A 12,075-nucleotide genomic window follows, 5' to 3' on the forward strand; every position below is an offset into this window, starting at 1 on the left:
AAGCAGCACAGGCCTCCTCTGCCTCCTCTGTAAATAAAATTGGACCACAGCACATTTAGCTTCAGGGGTCACGCTGACATTTAGAAAAACAAGCGAATTTGACATTTTCAAGAAAAACAGACGGACGGCAGACGTAGCTGAAGGAGTGAAATCTCTGCCCTCACGGAGGCAGTATGGGTTTGCATTGGGTTGCCTAGCAACTGGCCACCCCCACCCTGCTGGGAGTGCAGGCTGTCTGCTCGAATTGTCAGACAGTCTGGAGGAGTGGGAACCAACCGCAAGGAGCTATAGTCCCCGTCGACGTCCTCCCGCGTCCACAGTGTGGCACGCACTCTTTTCTGTTCAGCTGAGACCGCTTGAGTCACACTCTTACTCTATTTTAAAGCATAATTTGCACTAATTTTAAGATTCAAAATTCACCAATTATGTTTTTTTTTATTAAAAAACAAATGAGAAATATTGAGCGGCTTACCCTGTAAAATCTGCGGAGTACATGCCGTAGTCGAACACGTAGACTCGTGTGATCTGACAGCATATCAGATAGCCGAGTGTCACAATGAAGCAGTACCTGCAGAAAAAGGGAGAAATAAATTAAAATGTTGTGTCAAATAGTATCTAGAAATACAGAAAATAAGCCAGAAGAGTTGCCACCCAAAGAGCAACTTGAAACTTTGACGCATTTCCTGCATGCACCCTCATTTACGAATCAACACAGCACACGTGGAGGTATTCAGGTAAAATCACCTTGATGCACATAATGTAAGTCTTTAATTTTAGAGTTCTGAGGAGAATGAGGACTTTTGTTCTGGCGGTGGCTGTGGAACAGGGGGTCATAAGCTGGACAAAAGGGAAGAAAGGGCTCCAACAATGTGTCACTGTCAGTGAAGGAAGACAGAGGACAACACGACCTTTCAACGGAAAGCCAAAGACGGAGCAGCGCTAAAGGACGCGGTGCAAGACTGTTGCAAAGTCAGCCCAAGTCAAGGCTAGCTAGATAGCGTCCTGTTTTGCTGTAGATGGCAAACCAGCTACAGCAAAACCGAGCTGGAGATAAGACGCACAAGGACCTTGATTCCTGTAGAGTACTGTATGTGAAGCAGCCAAGACACCACCTGATATGTTCTTCCAAGGATTTTATAAAACTAAAAAAAAATAAGCCTTCCAGATTTATTCAAGAATCTCCGACTAAGACGAGACACTACTATTATTCACAGAACCCTCAGAGAAGGCCAGACAAAGCACCGCAAACAGGACATAATCATTAAACAGCCCTTTTATGTGCTCAGAGCTTTCTGTGTTTGTATCCAACCCACACTTGGCATCTGCTCCGAGGGCATAACAGTTTACACAATATTCTTGAGCATCCTGCGCATATGGGAGACGACGTGGTTCCACGCAATGACCATCATGGTCCCAGACGAGTCGTGCAGCAGCAGCAGAAGCAGCGCTCATTTAAACACATTCAGTAATATAGAATCCAAAAGTTATTTTTTAGAATAATGCAAGCTTATATCTCTACTATTATTTATAATAGCAAACGATTTCCACTACTGCCTTTAGGCTTTTTAAAGAAATAATAAATGTTTTCAGAAACTATGTGAAGACAGAAATTTTTGATCAACTTGACGAGACTGTGCTCATTAATGAACAAATAGCTGTCGACGTTTTTATTTAAAAGACAATTACAGTGTTTTAATCCAATGAACTTCAGTGTAATTTATTCATTTTCGGTTATTCATTTATTTGATGGGGACATAAAAATAAATGAAGACTTTAAACGAAACCAGAGTCGGCCCTGTAGGCTAATTTGAATGTGTCCTACCTGGCAAATACTTAAAACTGCCACTTACAATTAGAATAAGATAACGGTGTAATACGCACACCCAGCAGACAACAGAAGAGCTCAATGGGCTACTGGGATTTTAATGTTTAATGTCTTAAGCGTGTACGTTGGGGATGGCATCGTGTAAAATCTTCTGAACACGGCTATGCGTGATTAAAAGTTGACAGATGAAAGCTGTTGTGTTTCTGATTTACAACACTGGCTCTCAGGTGGCTTCAGGGTAAGTATGTAAGCCAAATTTTCCTCAATATCCTCAAAAGTGTTTTTTTTCCCCCCAGCCTCCACACTCTAAAAAACACACACTAGTGTTTAAATGTCACGAGGTCCTATTGAGGTTAACTGGATTCGTAATAACTCCGACTCCAGAAACACCATTGTTACTTCCAGTCTCAACGAAGCGCAAGGATTGTGGAGCTTCTGACAGTACATGTATTATACAATAATGTCTCTGCAATGCACTTGAAAAATATCATACCATTATTTGTGGCCATTTTGTGATTTAGAGGACAGCGGTTGTGGTTGGTAGAAAGGTGCACCAGGTCTGTCACGATGCCCACAAAAGAGAGATCCGGTCATTCATGCTCACATTCACACCAATTTAGAATCGCTAATTAACTGTGGGAGGAGGACAGAGCATCCAGAGCATCCACAAAGCAAAATGTGAAAAGATAACGTTTACTGATGCATGGTGCTGGTGCACTGTCCTTTCGTTTTCAGCCTTTACTGAACTGGACGTATTCTTGAAGCAAGGGACACGGTCCTACTGCATATCACTTCATCAATGTCAAAAACAAAGTTGGAAAGACGATGCAATGAAAGCAACAGACCTGTTTTAGCATAGACTAGACTGGCATAAAATACCCACGCTAGCACTACATGAAAGAGAAGCTTTTTCTTGACTCAACCGATATTTTCAATCCTTAGCAACAACCCAGTTTCACCAGGATCCGCTCTCTCCACGGTAAGCACATGGCATCAGTTATCAGAGAGGATATGAGCTATACTGTATGTGCTGCACCAGCTATATCTGCAGAGAGCCCAGCGGGGATCCTGTCTTTATCATTATTTGATTTGTGTTTGTGCAATCCGCAGCTCAGAGGGGGGTGTTTCATTTCCACTCATGGCTTTACGTTGGAGCCTGGGACTCAAGTGTGGCCCCCCCACACCGCGGGACATGCAGCAGACAGGTCAGCACGTAGACAAGAAGCCACACAGGAGCTGCAGGTGTGGATCCAAACAGTACACAGAGAAATGAAAGCTAACACAGGCTATAAATAAAAGTCTGAACGAGACCTGAGGTTGTGTACACACAGTAAACGTCTCGAGGCTCTCAACTTCTTGCTCGCTCAGATGCGACACGGATCCGGGGGAAATTTCCATGTGTTCAGAGTGCAACTGTGAGGCGGTAATTCACACACACATATCACCTTCCGGTTCACAGCCTTGCTTTCTCACCATAATGAATTCTAATTTCAGGTTGAGTAAACTATTCCTCTGGAAAAAACAAAAACAAAAAAAAAACAGTTTATGCTTTAAATTAACAGTCCAACAAATACACCTCTTTCTACCACGATACTTTAGAAGCTAGGCCCCACAAATTCGTGTATAGCTAAGGCAACAGCCATAATCAAAACACCATTTATGCCATTTATATTTCTTTTACCCTTGGGCTAGTTCTTGACCAACTCCTACCTGGAGTACAGGATGTTAGCGTTAGCCAGATTTGTTGTCTTCTTCGTATTTGTTGCCTTCGTTTTCTTTATCTTTGTCGTCTTGTTCCGAGTATTTAACGCCGTCTTCTTTTGTGTCGTCGTCTTCTCCGTCTTTCTTGCCTTCCTCTTTTAAGGAAGCCGACTTCATCGTCTTCTTCGTTGTCTCCTTCTCTGTCTGTCGTCTTCTGCTGCCTTCATAGTGGCGTTGTGCTTTCCATGTTCAGAGATTAACTTTGCCTGAATGGCTTTTTCGAGTCTACTCATGGAAATATCCGATTTTATTAGTCATATACATTCCCAGGTAGTAATCGCAACCTCACATGTTCTATTAGAACCCAACATTACTCTTCCTCTTTGTTGCCGTTTTTCATCTACTTGGACTTTGTCGTCTTCTTTGTCATCTTCTGCTTTGTCTTGCTTTGTCCTGCTAACACTGACCCCTCTCCCCTATTTGATTAGAATGGTTTACTCCACCTATAACCAGAGTACTTATGTCAGAGACACATGCTTGTCCTTAACTCAGGCCCTTGTGATCATGAAGTGGCTGAAACTTAAGCCGGAATTATCTATCATTAAAACATACACATTAAGCCGTTATAACAAATTCTTGTCCTATTTCTTAAAACAGCCTGAGTTACTGTTCATTTTTATGGTTCTACTTTCCAAGTATGAATTAATAAGGTGCTTGCATTACTCTCACCGCCTATCTCGTCGGTTCCAACAATTTCACAGTTCTCTCCCTCTCTCCTGAACCAGCAGGTAGTGCTGTGTTCACACTTAACGCAAGTAGGAAAGCGTCGAGAACGTTACTGGAACATTCCTGGTCTGCCCAGCACACCCAACAGGTGACTTGACGAAGACGGCGGGGCACCGGGAGAGAAAGAGATCTGGAGCTATGAAATATTACACCGACCACTGAACAAAAAGCTTGTAGTCGGTCCACAGCCGGACATAAGTCAAGTCCACATTCACAGCCATTCCCACAGTCCAGATAAAAAAGCTTTTTGCAGCTCCTCAGAGCTGCCATACTGCACTCACTGTACAACCCCCCACCTCCCTCCCTGGCCCCCTCGAGGGCCCGGGTGTCTGAGCAGGGAGAACAAAAATAGAGAACAGTCGTGCCATAGTGCACAAGCCTTGGGAGTGAGGCACTGTACCGAGTTTGTTCTCAAAGTTTGCTCAAGCCTAATGCTAGAATCCAGAGTAAACGTGAGACGTGAGCAACGTGCAAGTGCTACTTCTGATCTGTTCACGGTGACTCAGATTTCTGTTTGGCACAGAGCATCCATTACAGACAGCATTTCAAAAGGTAACACATGAATGAGATTGTGTGCTTTAAATAGCGCGTGGCGGATTCATATCACTAAGCACGTTAGAGGAAAAAAAGAGCATTAAACCATAAAAAAGGGTTCTTAGTATCACTGTGATTGATATATTTGATAGAATGGAAAACACTTCCTGTTTGGATTGCTCTTAAGTGTTAAATCTACAGCAAACTCTTTTCACACCGCAAAATTATATAGGAGATAAAAATACAGTTTAATCTCTCATATCTGCACACAACAATGAGAAGAATGAAAATAAGGTGGCTGGAGTAAGACAAGAGCAGACTACAGTATAAGGCACAAGTAAATGTTTGACCAATGGTCAACTTGTACGCTATATATGGAAATATCTGAACGTCCTGCAACCAATTAGAGGGGGGCTGAAAGAGCAAAGGCTAAAAAAATGGGCTGACTTGTAGGTGTAGATGACAAAAGTACACGGCCTCGGTTAAATCTCAACCTGTCTGCTGTAGTGGTTACTCATTTGTTATGCAAAAAATCTGAAGCCGTGGGTTTACCGGCCTCTGTATACATGAACACGTCAGTGTGTCCTGCTTCTATGAAACCTTGTTCCTCTCTGGAGGCCCGACTGACTTTTACCTTTAAATGCATTGAAGGTGTGTTGGTTCGGCTTGGGCGATGGCCACAGCATTCAGTATTCACAAACGCTACGGTGCTGATCTACGCACTCGCGTAAAAGACAGAACATCAGGCTGAAAGGAGAGTTCAACTTCTAGGAATTACGACGCGAAGCGTTGCCGGCAGTCGAAACGTCACATCCATCTTGTTAACCTCAAGTTGTCAAGTTTCATAGCGACACCGGGTTTTTGATCCTTTCTGTCTGTGAGCAGCTGCTGTTGTGACGCATGTTATCTTAGCATCTATTTAGAGAAACCTCTCCAGGGGGAGTCTCACACACCTGCAGTCATAACCTTGAATTCTGGCAAAAATATAACATCTAAGGCCATGTGCGTGTTTGTCTGTGTGTGTGCGCGTGTTGTTTTTTTTTTTGTTTTTTTTTGATGAGCCATGGCCACAGATGGGAGCTTGGGGGGAGGAATCAGTGTCGTCACGACCCGTGCTCACAAGCCTCAAAAACACAGACCAAAAAAAAAACAAAAAAACATGCAAAATCTAATTTAACATCACTGATGTGGGAAATTGTGACGTCAACCATATTTTTTACAAAAAAATAAATAAATAAATGAGATTTTCTCTTACTTGTGCATGTTCTCCAGGCCAGCAAAGACCATGACACTGTAGGACAGACCACTCTGTACCAGGAAATGGAGGGAATACCTGTGAAAAGACAAAAACCATGTATTACAACTCTGTTGGTGTATTGTTAAATAATATTTCATTGACATGGTTTCAGACTTTACCACATTTATTTGCTTTTGCGTAAAATCCACATCCTGCTTTGTCATTTCTTACCGTCACAAGGAAGAAGAAATTCCAGCGTTACGAAACCCCTGTCACACCATCAACCATGTGAGGCCAGACCTTTGCAACCGTTAACATGTCATCTCACACGGCGGGATAATGACCGATCACTATCACACCGTGTGCTTAATTTATCCCCATGCCTTTCGGCTGCTGTAATATCGCGCCATTACTGTAAATTAAAAGTGTGCCTGTAAATTAAACGCACGCGCGGCACGGGTGCAGCAGCAACAGGCTGGGTCTTTGAAGGTCGCGACGTGTGATCCCGCAGACGTCAAGCCCTCCAGGAGAGGAGAGATGCCATGCTGCGTTAGTAGTGAGTCAACAAAGAGGACAAGGGCACAAGGGGTTAGCAGCGAGCACACATCACGGCGAGCGTGCATGAAATAAACAGCCCAACAAACTCACGGGAGGCAAGTGGAAATTATACCATGAAACTATTGCACAAAGATTCATTGTGAAGCCTAACTGGTTTGACCGGAATGCATTAAACAAACAAAGTGAAAAATGAACTCAGTCAACCCCTCAGTGTTACAGCTGTTCATCAATCTCCAACTGTTTTCTCCAGCAGCAAATTTGAGGCAGAGAGCTGGGAATACGTGCTAAGAAATCAAGCCGCGGCGTCCCTAGAGGAGCTCCTCCACACAGCACGAGCGTTGCTACATGTGCAAGCGCTTCAGGTGAGTGCGCCGATGCGTTCATGCATCGCCGCACGAGTGTGTGACTTTAAGCCACCTGACAAGTTTATCAAATTCCACCTGTTGTTGTATCACTGAGCTCATCATCTGCATCATTAAATGCAATGGTGTCAGAAATTCAAGCGATAAGAACCCTTTTTACTGTTTAATTAGACACAAAACGTAAACTATTTAAACTGGGGCACTGAGCCATGACTGATAAATACCTCCACCTCTATAAAAGGCACTTATTTGGCCGTATTGTCTTTTTATCGCTAACTAATTAAAGCAGAAAATAAAAATTCCTTGGTGGACACGTATCGATGGTTTCGCCCGTTTGCACTGAGCTGTTTCCTTGGACCGACAGAGAAAGTCGCTCAAGGAAAGTTGGTTTTCGTTTCATGTACGTTTCTTTGAAAATATTTGTCCTCGGTTTCGCTCAGATTGTTTCACAATCCTCCACATGTTTTGTTGCCTAATGCACCAGTAACCAGTCACAGCTCAGCGCAGACATTCTATTTGCACTCTCTGACTAATTCTGTGTTTCGGTTCCTTGTTTTTCTGTACTGTATCTGCTCTAGACGTGACGATGAAGTGGTGACATGTTGCACTTTTGTCCCTGCGTCTCTCACCTCTACTTTCTATCATTTATTTTTGTTCTACGGGAAACAAGCGAAACAAAAAAATCTGAAGATTATGTTAATGGTGTAAGACAGACTAACGGAAATGTTTTTAAAGGTGCTAGATTACTGTCATTTATCAGCATATACACTGGTTTAGCCATATACATCCATCATTATGACTATCGTGTAGGTGTCCATTGTGCACAACACATCAGATGTGGTGTCTGGCAACAGAATGTGGGGGCCTCTGTGGATCATCTCACAGATACTTGATCGGTTTGGGATCTGGAGGCCAGGTCAACACCTTGTGCTGTTCTTGGTGGGTTTCTCCTAAACCATTTGTGTGTGTGTCTGTGTCAGGCTGCATCCTGCTGGGGATGGCTCCTGCCATCAAGGAGTGCCATTGCTATGGGGTGGGGGTGCCTGGTCTGGTCTAGGTGGGTGGCACATGTCTAAGTAACATCCACACAAATCCCAGGTCCATTTTCCCATCAGAACATTGCATTGTCACAACATGGTCAGTGTTATTTATTTCTCCTGTCAGTGGTCATAATGTTATGCCTGATTGGTGAGTCATCGTTATGTGACTGTTTCTGATTAAGGAATCAATTTTACTACTTCTCCCATCACAACAAATGATATCACGCAACCGCAGCTCGGTGTCAGCTGATTCAGACGACATCGATCGTCTGATGGCGAGGTGAAATAAAGCCCTCTCCGTCTCTGCGTTGGCCAGATATCCCTTCATCTGGTTAGCATTTCTCCTCTATCTGGCCGGCTGGATGTCTGGCTAATGTTTCCTATGTTCGCTCTCCTATACCCACCCACACACACACAGCAGCACTTTGAGGGGCACCGTGCCAGAGGTACAGTGGGTTGTCTATTACAGGGCAACAGCTTTCTAATTGGATATCAGTTACTACCCGATCGACCCATTTGCTTTGGCAAGGATGAGGAGAAAGAGGCTGAGTTGAAAGAAAATGAGGAGGGGAAGGGAGAGTGGCGGGGGAGATTGATGAATTAAGACAAGGGACAAAGAGCTCCAACATATCAAATCATATCAAGACAACTATCACCACTGATACGACAAGTAACAAGTGCTGAAGCTTCACCGAGGGCAAAATACCCACCGTAAACCAAGCGGCAACCTCCAGGGCTGGGAAATGAAAACAAATTGCCAACACTGAGAACTGTAGTTCCTTGTAATGGTCACATGATGCCGGCTCAGAGAGCGAGTTAGTCCCCATGGACCGACATGTTAAAGTGACCAAATCTGAAGCAGAAACAAACATGTTTACAGACTGGAAACACTGATTTTGGTCTTGCTAACTGCAGCAAGTGGGATGAATTTTTTATAACCCACTTGTTGGCCGTATTGAGTGACAGGTGGGAGCCCCGACAGGTTGCTAGCTGTCTCACCTCCACTCGCTTCACCTCTTTGACCATCTTTGAATTAACTGGCACTGCCAAGATGGCGGCGGCCGGAGACACCACACTGTGTTTCAAAACTGCTCTTAAGGCATCCTATGGGTGGTGTGACAGAGGGTTCGCCCATCTTTATATGCAGTTATTGTTTAAAAGTGAAACATTTACTCAGCGCTTTAACGTGTTGTGATAATGATAGCAAATAATCAGGACACTTTCCAAATTTGACAGACAGAAGTGGAACTTATTATTTTATATTATAATATATTTTTACTTTGTCTATCAGTGATGATCAAACAACAACGTTTCCCTCCTCTAAAGGGAGAAGTAGCAACAACTAAAGATCATTTTAATTCCCTAGGGTTTATGAAGAGAAGTTTTCTATAAAACGTAGGAAAATAACTGAAGTAGAAATGAACAGGGAAGAAGTGGACACTCCATTACATAATATTTCCTTTTCGTACATAACATTTCATATAGCAATAACTGAACCATGAGATTAACAGTATCCTTTCAAACGATCCAGGGGGCGTATAGGACTGTATTCACAATGGCATGAAATTGGGACTGGGCCAGGCAGGAAAACAATGTCACTAGCACAGCATTGTGGGAAGACATTCAGAGGAAGGAAGGAAGGAAGGAAGGAAGAAAGAAAGAAAGAAAGGAAAGAAGGGAGGAAGGCATATAAAAAAAAAAGGACAGGGATGACGAGAACAAGTGACTCACCAGCCAAAGCAGAAGAGAGCCAAGTAGAAGCCCAGCAGTGTGGCCACAACATGTCTGATGAAGGGACTGGTCTTACTGGGGTGGAGGTAGAGCCGAAACCACACAGCCATCAGCAGGGCGAACAGCTGGCATGCCACAAAGTTAACCTGCACAGAGAGACGCCAAACAAAAAAAAAAAACACAACGTTTTAATGGGTTTCATTTGCATGAAATGAAAGTGTGGTTTAATATGTTTGTGCATACATTGCTTGTCGATAACAGCCCCGTCAGACTGGTCGTATTCAAGTGGGGTGAGAGCGCTTAGAGTGGGTGTTTGAGACCTTGTCTCATCTCATAATGTCTCTAAATGGCACGGCAAAGAGGCTTTACTCCAGTCAATAGCGAGATTGAATGAATCCCTCAGAGAGATGACAATGGAAACCTCTCCATTTGATTACCAAAACTATCATAGAAAAGTGGAGCGCATACATTAGGTCGTATTGATCGGACTAGATTGTGTTCTCTCAAGGCTTTTTGACACCATCATGGCTACAGTGCATGGATTCAAATTTTCTGTAGGTAACTCACAGCATAAAGAGTGAAGACTAAGAGGTGACGTTGGATGTGTGAAGGTTTTGTGTCCCATGCGGCTGGGCTGTTCACTGCACCCTTGATTGCACATTTATTCCTTGATTTCGTCCCAAAATTCTGTCCTCCTCACCTTCAGTGTCGCTCTACAGTGGCTAGAAATGCACAGCACCCCCCAAAACTGACACATTTAAACAAAATACGAAGCAAAACATTAAAAGGACCCTTATTCACTGGTGCCTTCGTGTTTGTTGCCAGTGCGTGTCTGAAGGAACAATGGCTCGCTTAAAGGATGTGGGTCATGTGAACAGATCCGTCTGGTCAGTAAGCAGTGAAAGGCTAGAGACACCATGAGCACCATCCATTATCTATGCATCCTGCATCATTAATGAGGCCAAAAGGGAGAGGGACTGATATAGCCGCTAAGTACATGGTAGGCCTGCACAGATAAGAGATGGAGCGACGAATCATCTGCAGGCATTAGTGTCTCATATCAGATGGTGTTTGGCAGCAAATATCGGAGCTTTTGTTGCTCCGTGTACACACGGATAAAAAATACATACACACACACACACACATGCCTCCATCGTTGTGTTTTCTGTTGTTATGGGTGGTACTGTTCAGAGGAGGAGCCCAGTTGGGACTGAGATAAGTGTAATTAACAAATAATCCAGAATGAGAAGCTAAAACAAAAGACCGTGAGCAGGCCCTGCTGTCTGGGCTCATCCCAGAAGCAAACAAAAAGCAAACAAAATCCAAGCAAGTGTTTCTATCGCATCTAAAAGCAAACCACCCCCCTGTCTGGTATGGCTCAAAAGCAAACAACCTGAGCCAGCTATGTGCCAATAAAGATTAGTTTTTATTGACACTGGCTCCTTTTCCCACCATTCAACTATGAATAATACAGCACGTAGGCCTAGGTTCGTAGTAAACCTCCGCCCCGGCTCATGTTGTTTTCGACACTCTGGGCAAACTTGACTGTGACAAATGTGGCAATATTAGACCCCGGTTCAAACTGCAAATCACCTCCGTTAAATCTAAAGCGCTAAAAATAAAATAAGATGCCCCGGGAGTGACAACGAATCACAGCGGCTCTGACTACCCCTCCGCCTTCTCTGGATGTCATTTCACGCTTTGATTACTTCAAGCTGCTCTCTCGGCGACAAAGCCACCGCCGGTTGGTTTGATGAAAAGCTGACTTATGAGCCTGTGCCTCTGCCCACAGGAAGACTGGCTGGCTGCACTGCAAACCAGCAAACAGCCCACGCTTACTATAGTCGCAGATTTATCCGAGAGACCCACGAGGGCAAAATAAAAGAGCCGGTAATGCCAAATGGATTCAGCAGGAACCGAGCAGGTTAACCGGAGCACACATCTTCACAACTACTGTTGAAAGTGAATGCAAAGACTAATTGAGTTATAGTTGAGGAACTTTAACGACTGCCTTTGCGCGGAAGAAAGAACAAGAACGTGAAACCGGCCCCTCCCTGGATATCAACACGTCGTGAGGAAGGAATTTCATGTGGGAGAGCGAAAGGGTGTGACAGAGGAACTGTATTGTTCAAGTGGAGCTGTGGGTGACTATTCAAAATCTGAAGTTATGTATTTAAGCTTTTATATTTAAGCTTGCCTTGTCATGAAGAATGAGACAGCAGTACTGGTGATTTTATATTAGCAACCATCAGATTATGAAGCAAATGATTACTATTGTTTCTTTATAAGCAGGTGATCTTA

General features: G+C 43.7%; 1 protein-coding gene across 1 annotated transcript in view; it reads right to left on the reverse strand.

Annotated features, from left to right (window-relative positions):
* Positions 1-12,075, reverse strand: part of mboat2a (membrane bound O-acyltransferase domain containing 2a) — a 43,185-nt gene that overhangs the window by 11,772 nt on the left and 19,338 nt on the right. Inside the window, exons 2-4 of the mRNA XM_084568996.1 lie at positions 9,775-9,920; positions 6,102-6,179; positions 473-568 (exon numbers count right to left, since the gene is read on the reverse strand). Of these exons, the coding sequence (XP_084425122.1) occupies positions 473-568; positions 6,102-6,179; positions 9,775-9,920 (320 nt within the window). The remainder of the gene's footprint in view (positions 1-472; positions 569-6,101; positions 6,180-9,774; positions 9,921-12,075) is intronic.

Source organism: Chelon labrosus (assembly GCF_963514085.1).
Source record: "Chelon labrosus genome assembly, chromosome: 20".
NCBI lineage: Eukaryota > Metazoa > Chordata > Actinopteri > Mugiliformes > Mugilidae > Chelon > Chelon labrosus.